This window comes from Mugil cephalus, chromosome 9 (assembly GCF_022458985.1).
Source record: "Mugil cephalus isolate CIBA_MC_2020 chromosome 9, CIBA_Mcephalus_1.1, whole genome shotgun sequence".
Lineage (NCBI taxonomy): Eukaryota > Metazoa > Chordata > Actinopteri > Mugiliformes > Mugilidae > Mugil > Mugil cephalus.
The window spans coordinates 23,927,644-23,952,195 of NC_061778.1; the positions used below are offsets into that span (position 1 = coordinate 23,927,644).

The following is a 24,552-nucleotide window of genomic DNA, read 5'->3' on the forward strand; positions in this document are numbered from 1 at the left end:
CTTGTGTTCGTGCGTGTCTATTCCGAGCCGTAGGCAATACAGCGTCGCTTTATGTAGATGAATGTGGAACAGGTCTTGCCATTTAGCAGCGTTATATAAATACAATAGAACAATACCGAGCAGGAGCTCACAAAAGAGCGGCTCTGAACGCAGTGTCAACAGATGCCTCAGGCCACATTTTTCTTCCTTACTGCGTTTAGACTGCAAGATGAAAATGTTTCACCAAGTCTCACCCCCACCTCACCCCCTACACCTTCCGCCGCCACCCTAAACACCCGTCTTACTCCACAGCGTTAATTGCGGGTCCCATGAGGCTGCTGGCATGGTTTGAGTCCTGAGAGATTTGTCCGATATGCTGGCTAGTGTCTTCTGGGTTTGGATGTTTGACTAACAAGCGCTATGATCCTCATCCTGCTAATTCATCCTATTAGTTAACATATGTCATTTATATCTAATTAGGATTTCAATTATATTCAGGACTACCACAACACTAGTCCATGCAGCTTCAACATTAGGACAAAGCATGACTTGTTTCACAATTACTACTTACCTAAATGTCACATCTTATTAACTATGCTGCAATACAACTGTATGTCTTTCCCCGTCCTGGATCAGTTTAGCATTCTCCTGTGTGTTTATGTCCTTAAGGAGGACTGTGGTCATAAGAATGAACAAGCGGCACACAAGCTACATTGCTAACTAGCTCTCCACCATGCACCATAGCTAGACGCTAAACATTACAGCTAAGTTAACTATAGTTATAGGTCCCTTGCTTCTTGTCTCTGGTGAGGAGGCTGGCAATCAGTGGCACATTTTTTTTTAAAGTAATAACTAGAGAATGTCCTGGCCTGTGACAAAGAGACGAAAAGACAAGCGCAAAAAAAAATGCTAGATTTATGAGGTATTTTGTGCTAAACACTTGAGAGACTTCACAACCTCAGGGAAGTGCATTAACTTGTCAAAAAAAAAAAAAAAAATACAAGAGCTTTAATTAGCCTGGAATATAACCCTCTGCTCAGTCCAGCAGGGCCCTGAGTATTGCACAGAGAATTATATTAGCCACCGTTAGCAGAATGACAGCTATTGTGAATCTTGATGTGCATGGCCGCCATGCTGATTGCTGCCTCCATGTACATGGCCCAGGCCTTCTGGATAATAGGAGACTATTTTTAGAACAGCACAGAGAGAGGGGAAAGCGGAAGAGAGACTAAGAGAGTAAGTACAGGGGTAAAGCAGAGGGAGAGAGAGAAAAGGAGGTGAGAGAGACGGGGAGATTGCATTGACAATCATGCAACACTGAAGTAGCAGAGGGAAGACAGGAAAATGTTATGGGCAACCAAGCAACTAATAAGCTTGAACCTCAGCACTCTGCATAATGCGACAGCTCATTACCGCCCAATTAGGCATTACAATGCCTTGCTTACTGAGGTTTATTGATGCAAATCAACCAGGAAAAGATACCCTGGTGCCAAAAAAACAGGAGGTGAAATTGGATGAGAATTTGTCGAAAGTACAGGCTCTGTGGCAGTTCAATCAATTTACAAAGCCTCTGTGGGGGAGGTTATCCAAATTAGTATGTGATTCTGACAATATGGAGTTGATTTTTTCATCATCTCGTTATCAAGAGGCTGAGGTTTCCTGTGATGATATTATGATGACCCTTTTTTTTTTTTTTTTTGCAGCATGCAGTCGCACGCTCTGTTTCCAGTGATGTCATTAATTACACCATCTGTCTGATACTCAATTACTTGGTGTGCAACGTCTTCTTTTACTTCTTCTTCTTCCTGCATCCTCAGTGCTGATCACACACATGATTGCTCAGATGTGTAACTGCCCCATTGAAGTTATCTCACTCCCTCTATAATGCGCACACACACACACACACACACACACACACACACACACACACACACACACACACACACACGCGCACACACACACACACACACACACACACACACACACACACACACACACACACGCACACAACCCCACCCTTGGAGTGTCACAGAGACGCCTAATGTTCCCTCCTGCTGACAGCCACCAGGACACTTTAATTTCTTTATTTTCTTCTGGACTTCTAATTCCCCTCCTCCCATATGCTGCCTACATGGATTATCACATGCTACTAAACTCAGTCTGGATCAGGCCTGAGGTAATTACTTTAAATACATAATACTGTGTGTGTGAGCTGGAGAGGGAGGGAGAGGCTCGACAGTTGCAGCCCTGATGTGCACTGCTACACTGCACGCCAGCCATACTATGTTCATGACAAACAATTTGCACTGGTTAGATCTGTTAATCATAAACCAGTATATTTCCTGTCAATTTCATACTAGATATCAGATACAGTTGCAGCAAGGTTAAGCACGCTTTACGTGCGCATCCATGTGCAGGTGCATGTACTTGTGAATTGTTTACGTAGCCCGGTCTCCTAAAACGGCAGTCTGTCAAACAGTTACCTGCACATTGACAAGCTGTAAATGATTTGATACAGATGAAGATAAAATATTAGTACTAATGTTAATACTATTAGGAAAATATTTTAAAACCCAATACATTTAGGAACAAATATAATTTTATGATACATGATGCACACATTTATTCTAATTTCTCTTTTATTTTAACGATAAAAATTTGCTTGCAGATGGTAGCTTCGGGATATCAAACTTATTTTCGCGTAACTAACAAGCCATACAATTTTTGACAGGCATTTTTCTCAACACGCTTCAAATCACACCAAAAAAAAAAAAAAAGTTAAAGAATTTAATATCAAAACTGGTGAAATCACTCTCACTGAGGATGCAACTAGTAACTAGATCTGTAGCATCATTTTATGGCCGAAAATTAATGTTGTGCCAAACGTCAAATAAAGCACGTTTAGTGTGATCTTCTCTGCGGTAGTTTGTTTTAATATTGCAGGCAATTATAGCCACATCCAGCAATGATCAACCCCTCTTTAAATGAAGAAATCAGTGGCGTCAGTTTGTCCATGTGTGGCCTTGACACCAATTTCAACTGTTTGCATTTCAATAATTAAACAGCCGTCTACTGTGGTCATATATCTGGGAGTGTAATACAGCTGTTTGAAATGATTAGTGGCGTTCGAGCTGGAAGTGTGGGGATCTGGCTTTCTTTGCTACATCATTTGGAGAGGAGGGAGACAAAGCAGAGGAAAAAAAACAGTCTCCATTTTGTTTCTTTCCCAAGGACAGAGAGGAGAGAAGACACTTGCACAGAATTTCTCCCCAAACATGTCCAATTCAATGAGAGATTTTGCCAGTCAGTCACACAAATACACACACACATACACACCATACAAAGGCAGTAATAAACATTGACATTCAATATACACACAGGAAAAAAAAAAGAGAGCACACACATACGCACACATGCACACTCCGCCTGGGTCGAGCTAATATTCACGCGTGTCAGGTGGAACGGTCCATTCGGGGTGAGAACAGAGGGGTGCATGTGTGCATACAGGTCCTGTCTGGTTGCTTTTAATGGACCAGTGGTGTAGTCCGATAAAGGGCAGCCATCCATCTGCACCCGCCCAGTCAACTCTGACACTGTTTCCACGGAAACGCCACCCGCGGGAGCCAGAAAGGGAGGGTGGGACCTTGAGGGAGCATATTCTCCTGTGCTGTCAGAGTGCCAGGAGGAAGGAGAAGAGGATGGAGTGATAGAAGGGTGGAGGAGTGGAGGGAGAGGGGAAAGGAGAGACTGAGGGGGGGGGATGGGAGACGCAGAGGAGGGGTGCACCAGCCGTCTCACAGGGGTTAACTTTAATCAGACACGACACACATACCCCAGGAAAAAGGAGTGACAAATGCAACTAGAATCACACACTTGCGTAGACACGGTCGCACGGTGAGAGACAGACTGTCACACACATACTGTATGCACAAATGAGATACAGCAGACATACTGTGCACGCGTGCAGGCGTCATTTTCCTGCCGATGAGCATCATGGGAGCCTTTGCAAAATGTGCACGAAAAAAAAAAAAAAAAAAAAATGACACATGATATTTCATTTTGAGATCACTTTCTTTCACTTCTCTATGGATTGTGGGAGAGACAGAAAAAGCCACTGATGCAAACGGCTGAGGTAGCGACGCCTTCCCATGGCCAGGCCCACTGCACCATCATCCAGATCACACTGTCACCTCCAATAATGTCACACATTAACAACTTTATCATTCGTCATATGGGTCGCGTCAGGTATTTGTTCAGCCTCATTCATTCAGATTCTGAGTATACTACTCCTGAAGCTTTACGTACATGTGTATGTACAGTATATGTGTGTGTTATTTAGGACTGCATGTCAAACCTCACTGTAATTTGGTCATTTCCACTTTGTTGTGTTTGTTTGATGTGAGCGTTGCTAATTTTAATCCAAGCAATGTTAATTTACATGTGAGTTTAGTAAGAGTGAAGTAGTGGAAAGACATGGTGAAAACATACTGACGTAATGTCGCTATAGTAAGTTATATAGTAAGTTGCTCTACAATATAATAATATACGTAAAGAGACTTAAACATACCTATTAGAAATGTGCTGGAAAATCTGGAAGTAACTTCTTCTAGCTGTAAACTTCAGTCTTTCAGACCAATTCATCCCCGAAGTAATGTGATGGTTAATAGATCTGCTTTTAAACCTTCTGATCCACTCGCAGATTTACTGGGGCACCGTGATTAATATCAAACATGTTAGAAGTTCAGGAATTTAAAGCTGAATAATTGCTCCCAATGAAAGGTTAGTACTTGTTCTGACATTAGGTGATTGCTAAAAAGGTTATTTTTCAACTTATACGCTTTTGAATGTTTATGTAAGGTCCTTAGTTAACACCTGAAATCCAGCGCCAGCTATTTCAGCCACAATAAAGCTACACTTAAGTGGCAAACAGGGGTTCTTTCATGTTAGTGTGCTTTAACTAATTGGCCACTAGTCAGTCATTGCTACCAATCGCCAGTTAAAACTATTTAAAGATTGATTTCATTTGTCCTAAAAATGCAGATTTAGTTGATCGGAGCCGTGTTTAAGTAAAACCGTATTATTATTGCTTAGCACACACACACGCTTCACTACGTTTCGCTGCCGTTCGACAACCATACCATTCTAAAGTCGTTATCGTCATTACTACAAATCCACAGCACATAAAAACCAGTCTACACAGCACTAAAGTACAGTGAACCACACTGTCCCACAGCCGCTAGCACCAATTAGAAGGTGTAATCTCTGCACATCTATCTGCCAGGAGGCTCGGGCACAAACGCTGAGCAAAGAGAGAGCAGGAGGGAGAGGAAGAGAAAATCACCATTATTATTAGCAGACGGGGCTGTCTGTACTGGAGGCCTGATCACCTTCTTTGCACAAGCTCACATTTTCCTGGGCTTTATGCAATCAGATGAGACACACACCTCCCGTTTTGCCTTGTAATTTTGACTTCATACGGACAACTGCGAGCACCGCCGCTTTTGTTGGGCAGTCTGTTTCCGTACTGTAATTGGGAAGTTGTAAAACCAGAGGATTTCTCATCCATCTATGCCCTAATGCTGTCATCCTCCTTCTGCTCGGCTGCTGATTACAGTCTGTGTACTGTCTAGCTGCGTAACACTGACTTAATGTTATTTTGGCTGAGCAGAGCCATCGCAGCGACCCACATGTCCATATACTATAATCTAATCTAAGATGATTCTGGCTCTGGATTGGCTAATCCAACACCACTCTTCCTAATCTGATGTCTAATAGACGACATCTGGACAAGACGACAGAAAAAATACAGCCCAGAGACAATCTGATTGACTTGTTTGGGAACAATAATCTTCTCTGTACAGTAACTTTGTTTATCAGCATGTTTACAACAGATAAATCTTTTTTAAGAGACAAGCTTCCAGTACAAGGACCCACCGCAGCGATGGTCTCATATTACATTTTTAATCAAATGATTTCACTAAAACCCAAAAATGTGACCTTAATGTACTTTTATTAAACTTCTTTTTTTTTTTTTACATGCACTTTTAGGTTGTATCTTTTAGCTTGGTATTTTGAAAACAAATAATTGAATTGTTAATAATGAAATACTTACTTAATAGTTAAAAACGCGCTCTTAATGTATATCTCTTCTTTTATTAGACGCTATGTGTCTGCACTGCATTCACACCTCTGCCTAAAAAGAAATGAATAAGTACAGAGTCTATTTCTGCTGGTGTCAACACTTTCCTTTGAGTGTATAATGGATCAAATCATCAATAATCAATTGAATCTGTCACCTAGTAGAGGCAGCTCCCCTCATTCTGACCGTCCTTTTTTCCTTCTGTCCACTCTGGAGGTGTGATATGAACCCTAAGTGGATGTTCCCTGTCTTTTTTCAAGCTGCAAGAGACATTCTCAAAGAGCATAGCAACAGACCTGCCTTCCCTGTAAAAATAGGATTGGCTTCTGTGAAGCAGACTCGACACCACAGACACAACGCACACTTCACTTCATTGATTATGCGCCCAAGCCCCTCAGAGCCCGGTTTTACAAGTGATGTCTTCCCCTCTTCGCCTTGCTCACTTTCCTCATACCTCCCATTTTCACTCTCTCGCTCAGATTCTTTGTCATTTACCTGCAACTGCATCAATATTTTAGTCAGTCTGGATGCGGGGACTTCCTCTTTTTTTTTTTTTTTTTGTAAATTCCTATTGTTTGCTCTGGATAATGAAATGTTAATGTTACATGGGCATTAGAGACATAAACAGAGGCTGAGGAAAACCATGGCAGCCATGTTGCAAAAAAGAATATTAAGGCCAGCTGTGTGGGCAGATCCTTTCAGACCAGCACTGAGTTTGATGTGAAAACAGAAAAAAAATAATTACTAAAACTTATTTAAACATATTATTACACCATGAGTAGACATTAGTGCAGCAAATATGTATCTTTCCACTTCTTAAAATAGATCCTACAAAATAACTATCAATAGAAGGAATGCCAACAGCTTAAGCCAATAACAAGGTTTTCATTTAGTGTATTTTTTTATTTATTCACCTTTTTGTAACAGAAAAATGAATCTTTCCCCCAAATAACTGATAGAGCTGTTGATTGAACTGTTTTCATTCTGAAGGCTGTAGTTTGTACTTCTGAATTGTATTGTATTGTATTGTACAGACACACGTTTCTAACCCCATTTTAGTCAGTGGCCATGACTAAATAACAGAAACATATAAATATTTAATTCAATCCAGTTTAACAGCTCTACGAATTTATTCAGGATTGATAAAAAAATATTAATCCTGATCCATAATGATCACCCACTTAAAGACAACCTTAGATGAATTAAATGAAATATAAATTTGAACTAGATTAAAAAGAAATAACCTTTTTTCCTCCTGTAAATAATAATGTAAATAATTAATAAATTCAAAGATAAATAGGGTTCTTGGTCACTGTTGTCACTGAATGTCATCATATTTGCCGTTAGGTCGCTGGTGGTTAACAAGGTAAATATTGGCCAATATGTTTAAATCTGTGTCCCTCACTTAAACCTGTTTGACTAAAAACTGCTAACATTTACGGTGCCCAGAACATTTGATAAACATCTCAGCTTTTATGAAATAAAAACAATATGTTGTATTTTTTTGTTTTTAAATCTTCAGAATTAGAATAAATATATATGGCACCACAGGAGGAATTTAAAAAAAAATCATTTTAAATACTGGGCCTATTTGTTCTTAATGACTCTAATTTGGGTTAGTGGCGTAATCATAATTTAACGTTTGCAGTGAAATGACTCTTTGTCTCCTGTTAATAACATGTTTTCATCATTAAATTGAGCTTCTAGATATGTGGGGGATCTTCTTAAATCAAGGTAATAATGTTGTTTTTTTTATATCCTCTTTGTGTTATACATACATATACATATACATTGAAATAATTTCATGCCAGCTTCCACTGGCTGTCTATTACTGTCCCATAACACATTGAGAGAGGTATAAAATGCAGGTGCTGAGCCAGAGGAGTCTGAGCAAACACACACTTAGAGGAAGGAAGGGAAAGAAGGCATGTATTGAAAGCCGGTGAGTGATGTGTTTTTTCTTTATTGCTGCGCACACTGTTGACTGAAACAGAAGGAAAGAAGGACATGCAGCAGAGAGTCAGAGAAGTGTTTCAGCAAGAAAATCCTTTCATTCTGTTGCTAACTCAAACCCGGCCAGACTGTACCGTATATACGGAAATGCAGCACACAGAGTACAACAATGACTCCAGTATATTTTCTCCAGTTAAATTAACCATTAGTCAGATTATTAAATATTTGATGGTAAAAAATATCAATCCCGATCTCTGAATAGCTGCAATGTTCTTGTTATATTTTGCCAAACCAAACAGTTTCCTCTCATTAACGGTTACTCACTACATCTATTTGGGCATGATTTTATAAAACTCAGATTCTGGGTTATCCTGGATTATGCAAAGGGCCCCGTGCACAAACACTTATCAGTTTCATTTCTTTGTCCTCCCAATGATATTCATGCCAAATCCCACAGCGCCGTATCTTTGCTCACAGCTGGCAAGTGTAACTAAAGGATTATGCAAGCAGCTTCTACAAGCAAATAGATTTCTCCCTACTTCAGAGGAAACTGCTAGTTATGCAGCGCCTATCTGTCCGCCAGGCATGCACAAAAACATGTCTTCCTTCTTAATTTTTTTTATGGTCTTGTTTTAAGAGAGGAAGATGGGGAGGAAAGAGAAGAATGAGAAACAGGAGAAGAAAAAAACACCAGCACCAAACCAGAAGGTGCGTCTACTGTATGGGCACGGCCATTCGGCTCTGCTCAGCTGGTTGTACAGTAAACCTTTCTATCGTGTTTTAATGGAATATATGGCGGCTGGGAGGAGAGTGTGGCTGAACTTCATCTGAACTGGATTTACATTAAAGCACATTATTAAACAAGGCACAACCACATCCTGACAAACCAATTAACACCTGCCACTGCATAAACGCCGACTGTCCACTTAGCGTCCGGCACCTGAGCTTATGACTGATAAATTACACGAGGGACAACGTGAGAACACAAGGCCCCAACTACTTCCTGTATGCAAATATTTCTCAAGGTTTCTTTTTCTCCATATATGGTCCACATCAGGCCCGGCCTATCACGGCGATTTCTGATTCTCCGCGTGGCCTCCCCAGCATCCCTGAGGGAGATGTGTATTAATTAGCATTGATCTGGAACAAGAAAACACAGAGCAGATTGGGGCAGGTCCAAGGCTATCACAGACACAGGAGCTCAGTTGAAATGCGCCACAGAATACATTTACATTTTACATTTTAGGCAGCCCACTGACATCCACAGCATTGCAACGGTGAAACAATGCCCCGGTAGACATATTGATCTGGACTGTATATTAACACTACAGCATGTTACTATTACGATTATTTAACTAGGAGACCTGAAGGTTGTAGCATCAAACTTTTCCTCCTTTGTTTCTAACATACTATCCATTACTCAGGGTCATAGTGCTGATCCAGACTCCCTCACCTGGATCCTTTTGACCATTTTTCTTGTGTAATGTCATGAAAGCCATAATGTAAATGTTTCTAGATCAGCAGTCCTAATCGTAGACCCAAGATGCATTCCATCCTCTTCTTGCTGAGCAGGCAAGGCCTCTTTGAGCCATTAGGCTCCAAACAGCTGTGAATGCCTTGTTATGTTCACAGCAGTGTATCATTGGAGAGAGAGCTGGTAATACGTAATTCAGAAAAAAAAAAAAAAAAGAGTTCACCAGAAAACATGTGAAACAAAATGAGATTAGGATGATTCTGCTCTTCATCGCCTCCTCCTCCTTCCTGCGTCTCTATATCAACCACGTCATTCTGTGCTTTTGTTCAATCCTCACAAGTTGTGACTCAGTGGTAGTCAATCAGCCAAGGACAACAGCTGCTTTTAATTTTCAGAAATGCAGAGGTTTTTTTTAACATGATAAAAAAATGAATCCACTGACTATATTGTAGAAACAGCAATAAATCATGAGCGTCACGAAAAGAAAAGAAACACAACTCCACTCTCAGACACAAGTCAAAACATTTACCGTTTGAACCTATTTAGAGCCGAGCTTCGTTAATTGAGAATGAATTCATTGATTCTGATGACGGATTCACCACAAACAGAGTCTCTGCTTAGTTTTCTAAGGTGTTTCTCTTCTTGATCTGAAGATTTAGAGGATTGGTCGGATGGATCAGTATTTCAGCATTTCAATTTAGCCTTTGGGGCATTAGACGAAATAATGCATCTATTGATTGTGGAAATGAAAATGTAACTGTTATAACTATTATACGTATTTTAAAGGGGATCTATTATGCTATTCCTACTTGTCAGATTTATAAATATGTTTAAAACATAAACTTGTTCTCGAGCAGTGGTTCCCAACCTGGGGTCCGCACGACAACAAGGGGGGCGCCACAGATCACAGGGGGTTCACGAAGACGAGTCTGGTCTGAGCTCACCATCAGTTTTCACCTGTTTCACCCGTCACCAGTCAACCAGCATTGTGTGTGTCTCCCTACATGTACGACGCAGGTCTAGGGCCGTAGCTTATGACTAATCAACTACATCTGAGATCTGATTCAGCATTTATCAAAGCAATAGTCAAGCAAAAAACAGAATATATATATATATATATATATATATATATATATTAACTCAGACGCTTCTCTGTTTGATCTTCCTTGAAAATAAACTGGAAATCTTTGAGTAGTTGATAGTTGGTTGGATAGCAGCATTTTGAACATGTCATTTTAGGCTTTGGGACACTACATAAAATAATTAATTTATTAGTTGTGAAAATGAATGCACAGATTTTCCAATTAAATGAATTGCCAAATAAGGAAAACGTAACAGAATTGAGCGATTTTTCAGAAACATTTGTTGGATAAACATAAACTTTCTGCTGGCAATATATACAACGCTACTTTTACAGGGAACATGACAGCTTTTGATTTGGCTAGCTGGTGAAAGTTACTTAATAATATCTGAGCCAGCTACAGACAAGTCCAAGAAGAAGATTATCTGCACCACGTTGGAAAGGAAAGGAAAGGAAAGGAAAAGAAAGGAAAGGAAAGGAAAAGAAAGGAAAGGAAAGGAAAAGAAAGAAAAGGAAAGGAAAGGAAAGGAAAATGCCAGGGAGAGAAACTGAGAGTTTGGCTGGGAGAAACAGACAACAATTACACTTGCCCTAGGAGGCCGAGGGAACCTGACCACGTTGCTATGGAAACTCAAGTACAGCAGAAAGTAACACGAAAATCAATTCAGATTGAGCTTATCTCTCGCTCGTTCTCTCTTTCCCTCCTCATTTCACATAGGGCTACAGAGCATGATTCCACTCTTAATAACATTTTAACTATTGCTGAGCTGATGCAGCACTAATCAGACCAAATATTATTCTTTTCATTCCTCTTTTGTGGATTACAGTATCTAGAAAACCAAGCCGCACACCTCTGAAATCGCACGAGAGAAAGGGGCAGGCTCGAACGCGCCACGACACAACACAAATCACCCTCTGTCTTGGGCATACCATTCATTCTTGCTCTTTCTTTCCCTTCTCTCCGTCCTCTTCACTCCCTCCCTCAGAGGGGCAACAGCAGCTGTACGCAGGTGATAAGCGTGTGCAGCGATGGGCGCTGGGCTCTGATTGGCTGGCTCAACTCCTACGCTGATGTGAAGATTGCAGGCTGCGTCTGTCAAAAGGCCACTCCGCTCGCGGTTGTCACCTCGTGGCGTCACCGCCGCAAATGACAGTTTGACTGGCCACACTCACAGCACAAAGCCCGAGATTTACATCATTCCGCCATCAGTGTTTCAGCACGACGCATCCCCGCAGATTTAAGAACCTATTATGGCAGCGGTGCTCGGCGTATCTCCAAATGAGAAATTCACTGTAATAACATCATAAAAGCATAATCGTAAATGGCTCAAACAAACAGCCTCGCTACTTTTAAACTCCCCGCACACACAGACGCAGAGCTCCGATCATCTAGCACACTGTGAGGTTACGGCAGGAGCTGCCTGCCTGTCGCCCATCCAGCCTCCTTGTTTTCACCACAGCCACTTAGAGGAGGTCTGCAGGGAGTTCGGGTGTTTGGATCTTTGTCGCTGGCTGCACGACGGCAAGGTGAGGTCAAAGACAGGCTGCGAGTATCCTCGGCGCGTGTGCGCCCGAGTATGTTCTCAAGGCCCGCGCCAAAGAAGAGGCAGGAGGAGAGAAAACGAGCCTTGAAGAGAAATAATGACGCCTGATGCCTCATACATCAAGGAAAAGACGGAGGGTCACCTTGCCGAGGAGTCAGCTGGTCATTTGCTCGTGAAGGGTTCAATCTGGAGAGCAATTTGTCGAAATTACAGGTGAAGTCAAATGAAACTGATGCAGCGCAGCAAGACTGCACTAATTTGGTTATTTTTAGGCGTTTAGGGTTTAACACGGAAAGCCAGTCTGCGCTCAGTTGTGTTCCACTGTTCTAAAAGTGCCGGTTTCACCAGCGAGAACACCAGGTCATCTGGATACAGATGACTTTATGAATCGCAACCAAATCAGTACATTCGTTCAGATCATCACACACTGAAAAACTTCCAAATAGCAAGAATTACTCAGACAAACGGGTCAGACAAACGATTCAACAAACTTTTAAAAATATTTAAGTAAAATGGTGAGATAAATGCATTATGAAGAAGTAAAAGCACAGAACCACTATACTTACATATTAAGGCTGTTGTAAGTTAAAATACACTATATATATAATGTACCACCATGCCAGAATGTTGCATTCGCAAGTGAGTGTAAAGCCAGTAGTACTGGCTTTTAAACCAGTAGTAAAATTACTTTAAAATCTCACCATTCCATATTGAAAGATTTCATAAAGATGTCAGTGACAAAATCTGAGGATACAACCAGGGCATATTTAAATACATTGTATCCAACATTACAAAAGGATCTTTGTGCAAAAACAAATGGGGAAATTCCACTCTAATACATTTTCAGTGATTGGAAAAAAAAAAAAAAAAAATACTGCTTTAGATGGGACAGAAGTATTGCACAAATACTGACTGTAGTATAGTACAGTATATATGGAGATGGGGGAGAAGGGTAATATTACTCAGAAGATATTAAATTAAAGCCATTGGAAACTTTCTGGGATTAAATTAACAGATGTTTCATATGTCTATATATAATATAAATATAAGATATTTCTATTTGTCAAGGAACCACATTGCTTCTCTTGCTGCCATCAGTAAACAGAGAATGACACATACATTGAACCACTTCAATTAGACATGCAGTAGTATATTCTTGCATCTGCCCATTGCATCACGGTTTCTGATACCCCAAAACTATTCACTATTCATGTTGTAGTATGATCTTCTCAGTAGGCCCAATTCACAGCGATGTCCCTCTCCTATATAGGTATGGTGATTCTGGGCTGAGGTATTTTGTTACTCCTGGACGTGCTCGCAACTGACCTGTAATTCAAAATGTTTATCCACTGCAGGCATACCAAACGATAAGCAGCAACATCTGTGGTGTGGTTAGGTTGATCCAAACTTGCAAAGTGGTGTGGTTTAATGACAGGTAAAAACTGATCTACCAGAGGAAAAGAAATCCAGACATTTCGCTTGAAAACACTGGATTCCGTTTACCATTAGTACCTCAATGACAATCCACCTCACATGTGCCCATCGCTTATGAATTACATGCTTCTCCAGGTTGAGATAAAATAGCTACCAGGGTTATTCTTTCACATTTGAACACCTGATCCTATTTTCACAGGATGTATAGTGCTCTCTGTTATGACTGGGCCAAAAATGCATAATAACGTGTTCTGAGACAAATGTAAAAGCTAATTAGATGTGTTCTTCTGATTAATGTCCAGCAGGTGTTCTAAAACCATGATCATGTCTAATCAGTGTTAAAGATAATCAGCATGGGGCCACAGGCTCCACAGCTCTGTGTGAAAGTTTAAAGAGGCTCAGTGTGATTTACTGTATTTTTCCAGATTTACCACCCTGGGAGCAGAATAAGACCGCGTATTAATCCTTGATTGGATGGAAGACGAGAGAGAGAAATAATAGAGTTAAAAATCCTTATTAGGTCAGCAGAGCGATTTGAGTTATTAAGTGCCTTTTTTACTCTAATCAGTCACTTTTAAGATGGGATCAGACACTCCTGCATTACGGGATGTGACTGAGCACACCGGCTTGTCTCTCTTTACCCCAGCACTTCAGCTGGGGACATATGGACGTTCCTCCACGAACCCCACCACCTGTCACTGACACGCAGACACGTGCAGGAACATGGGGTGTTTGCACCTACGCAGCCATTCTACAGCCCACATCCAGAAGAGTTTATAAACAGAAATTAATTGCTTGCTCCGGCTGTAATTAGCTCACACCATGCTTATTACTAATCTGTGTTTTGGACTGGTGCCAGGCTAGTTCTGGCCCAGCTCCAGTCCGTTTTGAACACTTGCTCTACAGTAATCCGTGAGCGGTGGCAGGATGGACTCTTTCCTCTTAACTCACATTGCTAACTTTTCTCTAAATACATGATATCGGTAACCTCCTATTACCATAGTATAAAAACACAAATACACTCACTAACCAGTTAATTAGGTACACGGCTGAAAATTGCATTCTAATATAACAGTCCTGCACTAAATCCTAGCCTGGCATAGACATACTATCATGGGGCACACAAAGGAAAAAATACCTGTGCATGAAACTGGATAGTCCAACAGCCAATCTCCTGTCCATCGATGCATAATCCACATCCAAACAATCTGACTGGCCAGTAGATTTGCGGGGGAGAATAATCATTTCCCAACAGAATGACTCCAGACCATCTTACCTCCAAAAAATGTTGTGAGCGGGGGAAGTCTGCCTGGCCTCCATGCTACTAAATCCTCCGTCAAGACTTTTATAATGTTCACTTCATGATGAAACAGAGTGAGAAAGATTGCAATTCGAGTCTATGATCATTTTGGAAGATGAAGTTTGCGATGCTGTTAACGTGGGCTGAATCAAACAAAAAAGTGTTTCTTTTATTTTGTCCACTGACTGAAACGGGGTTGCCAAAATAACAGAAACACGCGCTGGCTCAAGATAATACAATTCAATAATACTACAAACACACTTGTATCAACATCTCTCTCAGTTTGTTTAAAGAAACACTGAATACCATAACATTCATAAAGTTAATATTTATTGCAGGACTGTTAGATTAGATTAGAGTGCATTCGCAAGTGAGTGTAAAGTCCCGATTTTATCCTAATTCCATAACAAATTGTAGAGCCACAATTAAGTTAAGTGAAATCTCCACTTCATTTCACTGGCTCTCATTGGTCTGTGTCTGCAGCAAATTGACGGCACACTCTTCCAAATCAGTGCTTATTTAAGCTTCTGACTTGAGTCCAAGTCAAAAACAAAGAGGCATCCCCATAGCCAAATTGCCTATTAAAGATGAGAGCATGTTCAGTCTCCCATTGCGCCCAGCCATCACCACCCTAATCATTCCCTGCCTAAGCAGCCTAATGGCTGCCATATTGCTACTGTTTATTAGTAAACACTGATGGAAGAGTGCCCGCCTCAACAGTTGTTGATTTTGTCTATCCGTATGGAGTATCAGCTGGGAATCACAGCCACCATGCCAGAATGTTGTCGGCTGTTCAGTTTCCCATCACTAAACAGACTGCTTTATTGTTTTATGTGCACAGCAATTATGTCAGTCAGACGGCTTAATATAATACATAAAGCTTAGATAAAATGTTCAGCAAATTTAAGAGCTGAGAACAGTTCAGTGTTTCTGCCCGAGACAGTCAAGGAATAATTCAAATTGTATTCCTGTGGAAATTACAAGTGCTTGAGCTGCTGAGCCTGAAGGATGCTCCAAAGAGCACCTTAAGTTTAATATGCTTTTGGGAAGCCCGGTCCGAGATTGATTTCCCTCCATCTCAGTCTCAGTAACCCCTCTATCGATCCTTATCAAATATGTATCACGTCCTCAAGCCCTCACCACAGCTAAGATGGAGACTTCAAACAAACGCAGCTCAAAGAGAAAGTCAAAGGAGAGCAGGGTTTCTTTCTTTCCAAATGGCGAAGTGAAACACAATAACACAAAAAGACAAAAAATAACTAAAAACCGCTGCTTATAAGAAAAAAGAAAATAAAAATCTCTTATTTTAAAAGATGCAACATCAAAGCTTTGAAATTAACAGTGGACGGGCGGTTTACAAAAGACGGCGGGTTTAGACTTCAACAAAAGGAAAACGCTACGCACATACGACGTGAAGAAAACACCCCCCAGCTCTCCGTGCTCTAACCTCACTCCTTGCTAAAAGGGTCTCGTCTCGTCCTCCTCCAATTCCCCAAACTCCCCTTCACACAGCACTCATATGTTGCAAATGCACAAAATGCATCCTTCAGCTCATGTTCCCATAATTCTCTGTGGCAGCAGCGTGATTAATGCACACAACTATTGATTTTTTTCTTTCTTTGCTTTTTTTTTCATTTCTTTCAGAATCGTGCCCCCCCCCCCAACCCCAAACACCTCCTCCTTGACAAGTTCAACGCTGACTTTCACGTGCACAGACAGTGAATATTCATGCGAAAGAAAAGAAATAACAGAGGAGCGTACGTTACGAACAATAAGCACCCCATCTCTGCGAGCTTTCAGGCGGCTGTGTGTGAGCGGACTGGGAAAAGGGGTGCAGTGAAAGACAAGGGTCAGCATTTCACTAACTGCTGATCTGTGTGGGAGAGGGGGGGGGGGGCAAAATGATAGGCTGTGTTGTTTTCATAGGGTTTCACTGCAGGATGGGTGGAGTAGCGTGCAAAAAAACAAACACCCACGCACATGTATGTACAGGATATTTGCACATGTACATGATCTTCCTCTGAATTGCTACGCGGTTACATGCAGAGATCGCGCACTCCCCGCTTGAGCCATGACCCATTTTCCGAGCCCCGAACAACAGGATCAACAAACCATGTTTGCGAGAGAGGGAGCGGAAATCTGAGAGATATGGAGAACGAAGTGAGGGAAGACTGCGTGAAGGAGGAAAGAAGGGAGAGAGGGGGAAAAGGATCGCGTGGCTAATGTGACGCAGTCTCGTGTTTACCAAAGAAAAAGCCTCACCCACACTCCTCCATCGCATTCTCTTGTTTCCCCCCAACTCTCTTCCCACTTCCCTCTAATCTGCCCCGTCCTTCTCTGCGTTTCATCGCATCTTCTCTCCCCACCATCTCATCTCTAATGCCGTGCCCTTCTTCCAAGGTTGCACTGACTTTGGGCGTGTTGAATTTACAGCCCCATCCCTGCCTGTCTCTCAGTGCCCTCACTGTCAATCTCTGTGAAAAATAGAGATGGTGGCACATGGCTTGGCATAATAAATTCCCGCTGAGCAGCGGAGCTGTAAAGCAAACACCTTACAGTAGCCCCTTTGAAGACATCCTTAACATTCCCGTGACCGGGGGCCGGTGGCTGGTTAAGACTGCGTTTCGATTAGCAAGCAAACTGTTTAATTAGCCTCTATAAGCACTCACAAGAACCCATGAGAGAGGAGTGAGCAGAATGCCAGAGCGGAGAAGCACTTTCGCCAGTCGGGAAGCCGGCACGAATGTGACTGAAAAATGTAACTAGAGATTTTTTTTTCACTGATGCTGTGAGTATTGGACGGACTTATTTGCATAAAGCAAATAAAAAACAGCATTTCCCACGCAGGAGGAAATTGACTGGGGCAGTGTGCCAAGCAGGTTATGCAATGAGACGAGAGGAAAAGAGTCTGATGGGCAAGGCTAGTGAAGGAGGAGAGGAGAGGAGAGGAGAGGAGAGGAGAGGAGAGAAGAGAAGAGAAGAGAAGAGAAGAGAAGAGAAGAGAAGAGAAGAGAAGAGAAGAGAAGAGAAGAGAAGAGAAGAGAAGAGAAGAGAAGAGAAGAAATTCCTGATTATTAGAAATATTAGGGGTATACACTAGTATTGTTTTGTTATTATATATCCAACAAACAATAGCAATATATAATATTAAACTAGATGTTGTTCTGCAAAAACCTAACAAAAGTCAGATACAAAGATGTATATTGCTTCACTATGTACACTCACTTGCCAGTTTATTAGGTACACAAGCGAAAACAAATGCATTCTAGTATAACAACAACAACTGCACTAAATCTTATCTTCATGAAGGTTATGATATTTTGCATTAGTTTCAAATAACTGCCAGAGCTGTTTATTCGTCTGTCTCCTTTACAGTACAACTGACTGTATTGTGATCTTGGCGTTCCCATATTAGTCAGTGGTCTAGGCTGAATAACAGCACCACTAACTACACCCTTAGTCTAACATAATGGAAAAAGAATAATAAATAATTACATGCAATTAAAAGGATAGAAAGGCAAAATGGCGGCACATCCAGGAGGTAAGAATGGCTTACGCAGCCCTCCCTTTCCTTTGGCCGCACTTTAAGCCTGCGTCTTAACGCAGAGTAAAGCTTCCTGTCCTCCATCTCTGTCGTAATCTCCAGTCTGAAAAGATGAAAAGCCTGCTTGTTCGGTCCAAGGAGGAGACCCTATCTCTCCATGCAGAGGAGAGCCTATCCCCACCTCCACTCCACTTGTCTTTTATTCCTTTATTTTCCCCCCATTCTACCTCACCTCTCCTTACCTCTTCCCCCCTTTCTTGCCCTCTATGGGGGCAGGGTAGTCAGTCTGGCTAACAGTTCCTTATCTGTAGCTGTGTCAGGCTTCCTCTGGATTAGTAACTGGATGAGTTACTAAGGCGTAGAGTTCCCTTACCCTAAGTACAGGTAGCATTTACTCAAATTGTTCTTTTGAAAAGAATGGTATCATTGTATGTCCAGTTTGGTTGATAGTCAAAAAATAGTAAAAAATACACTAGACATCTTAAAATGCCTTGCATTGTTTAACTAGCCATACACATCAATGAAAATAAATGCCTATTTCTGAAATAAATTACAGTTAATCCCACATCAAAATATTATTGACTCATTTTTTCCTCATTTGGATCAAAAAAGTGAGAATGTGACTTTTTTATATAGGCCCCGCTTAACATAAATGTAATTTCTGTCATATCTAGATGGCAAATAGAAAAATATACAGCCCTTTCAATGTCACAAGATGTGCATTGTCACATAATCTTAGAATGGTTCTCCATGTGAGCAAAACAAGAAGCTTTAAGGTCTAAGAGACCTGCACAAACCATATTCCCACAGTGGCTGTTTTCCTCTGATGTCACACCCTTAGTGGGAAGCTCAAATGCTGTCGTCAAAAGTATAACATTGTATTGCTGTTGTATAAATGTAGCCTAGAAGCCAAAGTCCCCACACACAATTTTAGTGGAGGAACTCTGGTCTGGAGGCGCTCCATTGGGAAATCATTATGGCCAGCGAAGTTGTGCTTGGCATTTCAAATTCTTTGGACGATGTAGTCATACTCATCATCTGGGTACTGCTGAGTTGGTTCTGTTTACAACAAAACTTCGTCAGACAAGGGAGATTCTGCTGTGTCATCTGTTGTAAAAGATACTGACAGCAAAGAAACTTCAAAGGATGTTGATCTGATGAACATCCACCTGAGTGCAATGAAACACCACAAGTGAAATAAATATGCCAAATTACGCCAGGCTAGTATACATGCCATCAAAGAACCACTGCCAAGGCTTTAGCGCTAGCGCCGCTTCCACGATGTCACATAGTCGTTAGGGATGGTGACGTTGCGTTTTATAAATGGTTGGACAACAGGAGGAAGCGGAAGAGAGGTTAGCAGTTTTAGCAATTAGCGGTTGTTGTCAAAGCAGTTTTATTCTTTTGATAAAAGTTGTATTATTATTTCATATTTTTAAGGAGAAATGTTATGAAATCTTTTCGTACCTACTATACAAATGAATGGAATGAACTCAAATTATTTTGTCATTTTATCTCACGCAACATGTTCCGAATAGAGCCGAACGGCGCCGAACATACAGTCCGAACATATGGTTAATGTCACCTAGAGCACATCTGGTACTTACACCAGCACTCTGACATGAGCAAAAGATGTGGGACACAACAGAAAAGTTAGGGCCAAAGATGCCCATCAATGGCCCAACACCAGCAGACTTCTGATCATCGGCTTGGTGGTCAAATGGGTCCAACTGAGAAATTTAAGAAGCCCAAACACTGACGTTAATGTTAATTGCAAACGTCTAGTCAACATTAACCTTTTAAAACCGAATGCGTCTTGAAAGCTGAGGCGTAAGAGTCAACATGGTGTCATTAAGGTACAACTTCAGACAGGCATTTATTAAAGGGTTAACTAAAAGTGATGGCAAACTTGGTGTCCCGAGACACAAAGTGTATGCACACACTGCACAACATCTAGCGGTATTTATCTTAAAGAAGAGCACAAGGTCTTTGTGACAACTTATTGTTTGCAGCTCATTCAATATCTAAGCACTGGTTTTGCTGAAGCTCTTGTCTACATCCAAGGCTGTCCAGCTCATTACGCTGCCTCGTATCATGAATGATGAGAGACAAAAGGTAGGGAGATGGAAAAACGCTAAAAAAAACACACACACACACACACACCATGCTAGCTCCGTCCCTTTACAAAAGCACAACCACTTGACATGAAAACACACAGGGGCACGTAAAAAAAAAACGTGTGCACGCTGACACACAAAGGTGAGTGTGACACACGCAAATTCAAATAAAGGTTTATCATATAAAATTCTGGCAGGAACACAGGAGGACACGGAGAGACTCCTCCCCTCTCCTCTCTACTTTCATTCTTTTCTTTTTTCTCCCTCGCCTCTTTCATCTCTCTATTAGCTCTGTCAATTGTTAATCAAAAGCAGCGTGGAGGCGATCGGTGCCGGGCATTTGAAAGCTTGTGCTGCAAGATCCATTTTAAAATTCATGACGGGTTAATGGTATGTTAGTGGCAACATTAGGACCCGGTGAGCTTGCATCGTGCTCATTCACATTGAAAACAGGCCGCTTCAAATGACTACTAAGCAGTCCTCATTCTGAAAGGTAATTCATATTGTAATTAACTTTTCAATCACAGCTGATTAATTAGGACAGGCTCCAGTCTGTAATTATGCATCTATTTTTGACCCTAATGCGAATCACTGGATATTCAGAGATTTCAGCTGCTGTGATTTAAGCTAGTATCTTCTCTACATGTTGGTGGTTTTAAAGAGCACGTTTACAGCTGACAATATTAAGCACACGCATAATACACAACCTCTATATTAACGTTTGCTCAATAAGAAAGCGACATCCACCACTTACATTTTTCTAGCCGTCCTGGTTATTTGGGTGTCTACCTATCAAGAGAAAAATCTCAAGGCCCGTTTTTCCTCTCATTCTGATGCACAACGCAAGAGTAGAGGTGTGCGCTTGATGCAACTGTTCCCAACAAAAACCTGAGATTAATAATTCAGTGCGGCTGCGGGATAGCTTTATTTTGTGTCCGTAGAGACCAGAGACATTTCTTTATGAAAAACTGGAAAGGAAAAGAAAAGAGGGTCTGGAAAAGAAGTCGGCAACACTAGGCCGGGTCAAACTGTATCCTGCTGCCATTGTCGAGCCCCGTCGGAACTCCTCATGGTGTCTTTGTTCATGCACAAGCTCAAACGCGCGCACGCACGGACACACACACACGCCTCCTTCTAACCCCCGCTCCTAGAGCAAACATACCCTCTCCATAACAGTGTGAGGTGAATCCGCTCATGCATCAGAATCTACCATCAAATATTTATCACCGAGCAGCAGTGATTTTGACCGTGTGCTCATGCTTTTGACAGCACTCGCCTGCTGCAATACTTATTGGAGTAAACACGGACAATCCAATATCGTTGTTCTTTTGAACGCTTGCGAAAGAACTCAAAAGAACGCAGAGCACATAATATAATCTATCAAAACTTCACTGCATATTCTATGGACTGTCATATCTGCTGGGGGAAAAAAGAGAAGACAGAAGATGATTGGCGATGATTGGGTTTCAGTATAAAGAAATGGCGCACATAATACTCACAGTACCTGTGTGAAGATATATTTTTTCTGCATTTGCTAATTCATGTCAACATGTTTTGGTCTTTTTGTTTTGGTCTAAAAGGAAGACACATGTTAAATCATTTTATCCTCATAATGGACATTGTCTTCAGCCACAGCCGAGATAAACGTAATCTCGGAGCCTCGTCTACATGATTCATTTCATTTGCACAACCTAATCATATCTGCATGCTACATATTTGCTCGCTCTCCGTGACATTAGGCAATGTCTTTGACCAGCAGCTCGCGGCAAGTAACTCGAGTAAACCTCAAGTAAATAAGTCGCCGGCATGGATCAGAAGACACATCTTCATGCTTGAGCAGACACATTTAAAATGCCACCAAAACACCGTGCCACATTCTGCCCTAAGTCAAATGACATCAAGTGCTCACTTACAGGTCCCTGAATGCCCCGGTATGAAGCAAAACCAGCCAGCGGGCAGCACACAGAGCAATCAAACAGATAACCATCTCATTTGACTAGAGTGAAGACTGGACCCAGAGAACGTTCTAGTGTCTCGTGCCACTGCATACAAACGAGGAGGGTAACTAGGTCAATGCTATGTAACGCTATGTAAACTGTTCCACTTTAGGTCTTGCCGGACTCAAAATGGGGTTGGCTGAGGTGGACAGTGTAAGGGTGAGGGAAGCCCAGTGATTCAATGTGACAGTTATCAACGTCCCCTGGCTAGTGAGGGAACAGGGTTGCACAAAACTGCAGAGCCCAAGTAATGGCAGACTACAACAGCAAACAGGTAAGAAGATGACTCACAGTTAAACAGAACATAGTGTTCAAAGAGCGCAGCGCACAGCAAATCAGGGAGGGGACCAGGATAAACAGACAAAAAAGGCAACACACCTCTCCCTTCGACAAATTTAATCCTGCAAATTTGTCGTTACCACAGTGGGCACAAAAAGGCTTCACTTTGTGCTCTTTAATAACTTAAAAACCCTTGTCAAAACACATTAATATGTTTGTTTTCATTTAACATTTAACACATCATCTTGATATTTAGCAGGTTGGACGGTTCCGTGCTAGAGACAGAACCTTTAGCACTTAAACCGACGTCTATACGCAAAGTTTTGAAATCATACCTGAGCTGAGTGAAACGGTGTCTTTCTCCCATGATACAACAGTGACGTAGGCCTCCACAGAAGCAGGGATAATGCACTTGAAGACGGCTACACTGCCTCTCATAGCCTTCTGGTCTGCCACTCTGACTGTGTAGGGTTCCCGTGAAACTGTTGAACCAAGAAATGAATATAAAACACAGAAAAATGTAATACATTACAAAACACTTTTAGGAAGGACCTACAGCATGAGCAGCATGAACAGTTTACTCAAGGCTCTGGCTTCGGTTAGCACAGAAGCCAGACCAACTGCAATTGCCCACAAACTTAAAAACTGGTCACTCTGTTAGTAACTGATTCCCCAGCAAAGATTTGCAGGCCAATCAACGCACGCTCTTTATGCAGTGATGGACAGGAAATGTAACATGAGCACTGTTGAGTTGAATTTGAACAACAAAATGGCTCTGGTTGGTTGCAGGGCTATATTTTTTTTTGTCTGTTGGCGTAAACATGCACCATAATGGAATCCAAATGACGTTTTACCAGATTGACAAAGATATCAAATAATGTCTGTAAAATTAATTGTTGCGTGTCGCTCTATCGCCTCCCTAGTGAGACAACAAGCATATATCTGATACTGTTTACAAGTATCATCATACAAATAGTTTTTACACCAACATGGGCAAGAAGTTTTCAAAACAATCCACCAACACCATCTGCTAGGAAAGATGGACGTGAAAGTTCCAGATTAGCAGCTGAGAGAATCTTGCCCTGTAATGGACTTTTGTTTTAATATGCTCACTCCTTTGCTATTGTTTTACACACATAAATGTTCTGGAAATATATCTCTTTTTATCAGACATCAAAGCTTAATTTCTAGTAGTCTTGCCACTGTTACATTACACAACATTTAGTGCAACTACTGCATGTCATTCACGTCTTCTTCAAGTGCAGCTCATATTAATTTTTTTCTTGCTGGTTCTGTCAATGCGCCAGACTCACCAGCTTTGATGTGGACATCCTGACTCCTAATCTTGCCAGAAGGGTTTTCGGCAGTGCAGTAGTACGTATTGTCGTGGATCAACTTGCTGAAGCTGGATGGCAGGAAGTTGAAGATCTGGAGGGTTCCATTAGGGTGGACGTGGCGGATGCCTGGGACATCGTAGATCTCCTCGCCGGTAGCCAGATACCACCGCAGCGAGGCCGGCTGAGCACCCCCAGCAGGACAGGGCACCGAGGTCCCTGTGGTGCTGGCAAATACTACCTCTTGCAAAGATGCATTGACAAAGTATAAGCTGGAATGTAGGTCCTCACTGAAAACTGGAGAAGAGAAAACACAGGAGGTTTGTTGTTACCGGCATGTCTTTTTATTATTATCACGGTTACACAATTATGGATTG

General features: G+C 41.6%; 1 protein-coding gene across 4 annotated transcripts in view; it reads right to left on the minus strand.

The window, feature by feature from the left end:
* The window catches only part of dscamb (Down syndrome cell adhesion molecule b), a 113,708-nt gene that overhangs the window by 70,635 nt on the left and 18,521 nt on the right, over positions 1-24,552 (minus strand). For all 4 annotated transcript variants that reach the window (XM_047594824.1, XM_047594825.1, XM_047594826.1 and 1 more), the window contains exons 2-3: positions 24,155-24,472; positions 23,177-23,323 (exon numbers count right to left, since the gene is read on the minus strand). In XM_047594824.1, the coding sequence (XP_047450780.1) occupies positions 23,177-23,323; positions 24,155-24,472 (465 nt within the window). The remainder of the gene's footprint in view (positions 1-23,176; positions 23,324-24,154; positions 24,473-24,552) is intronic.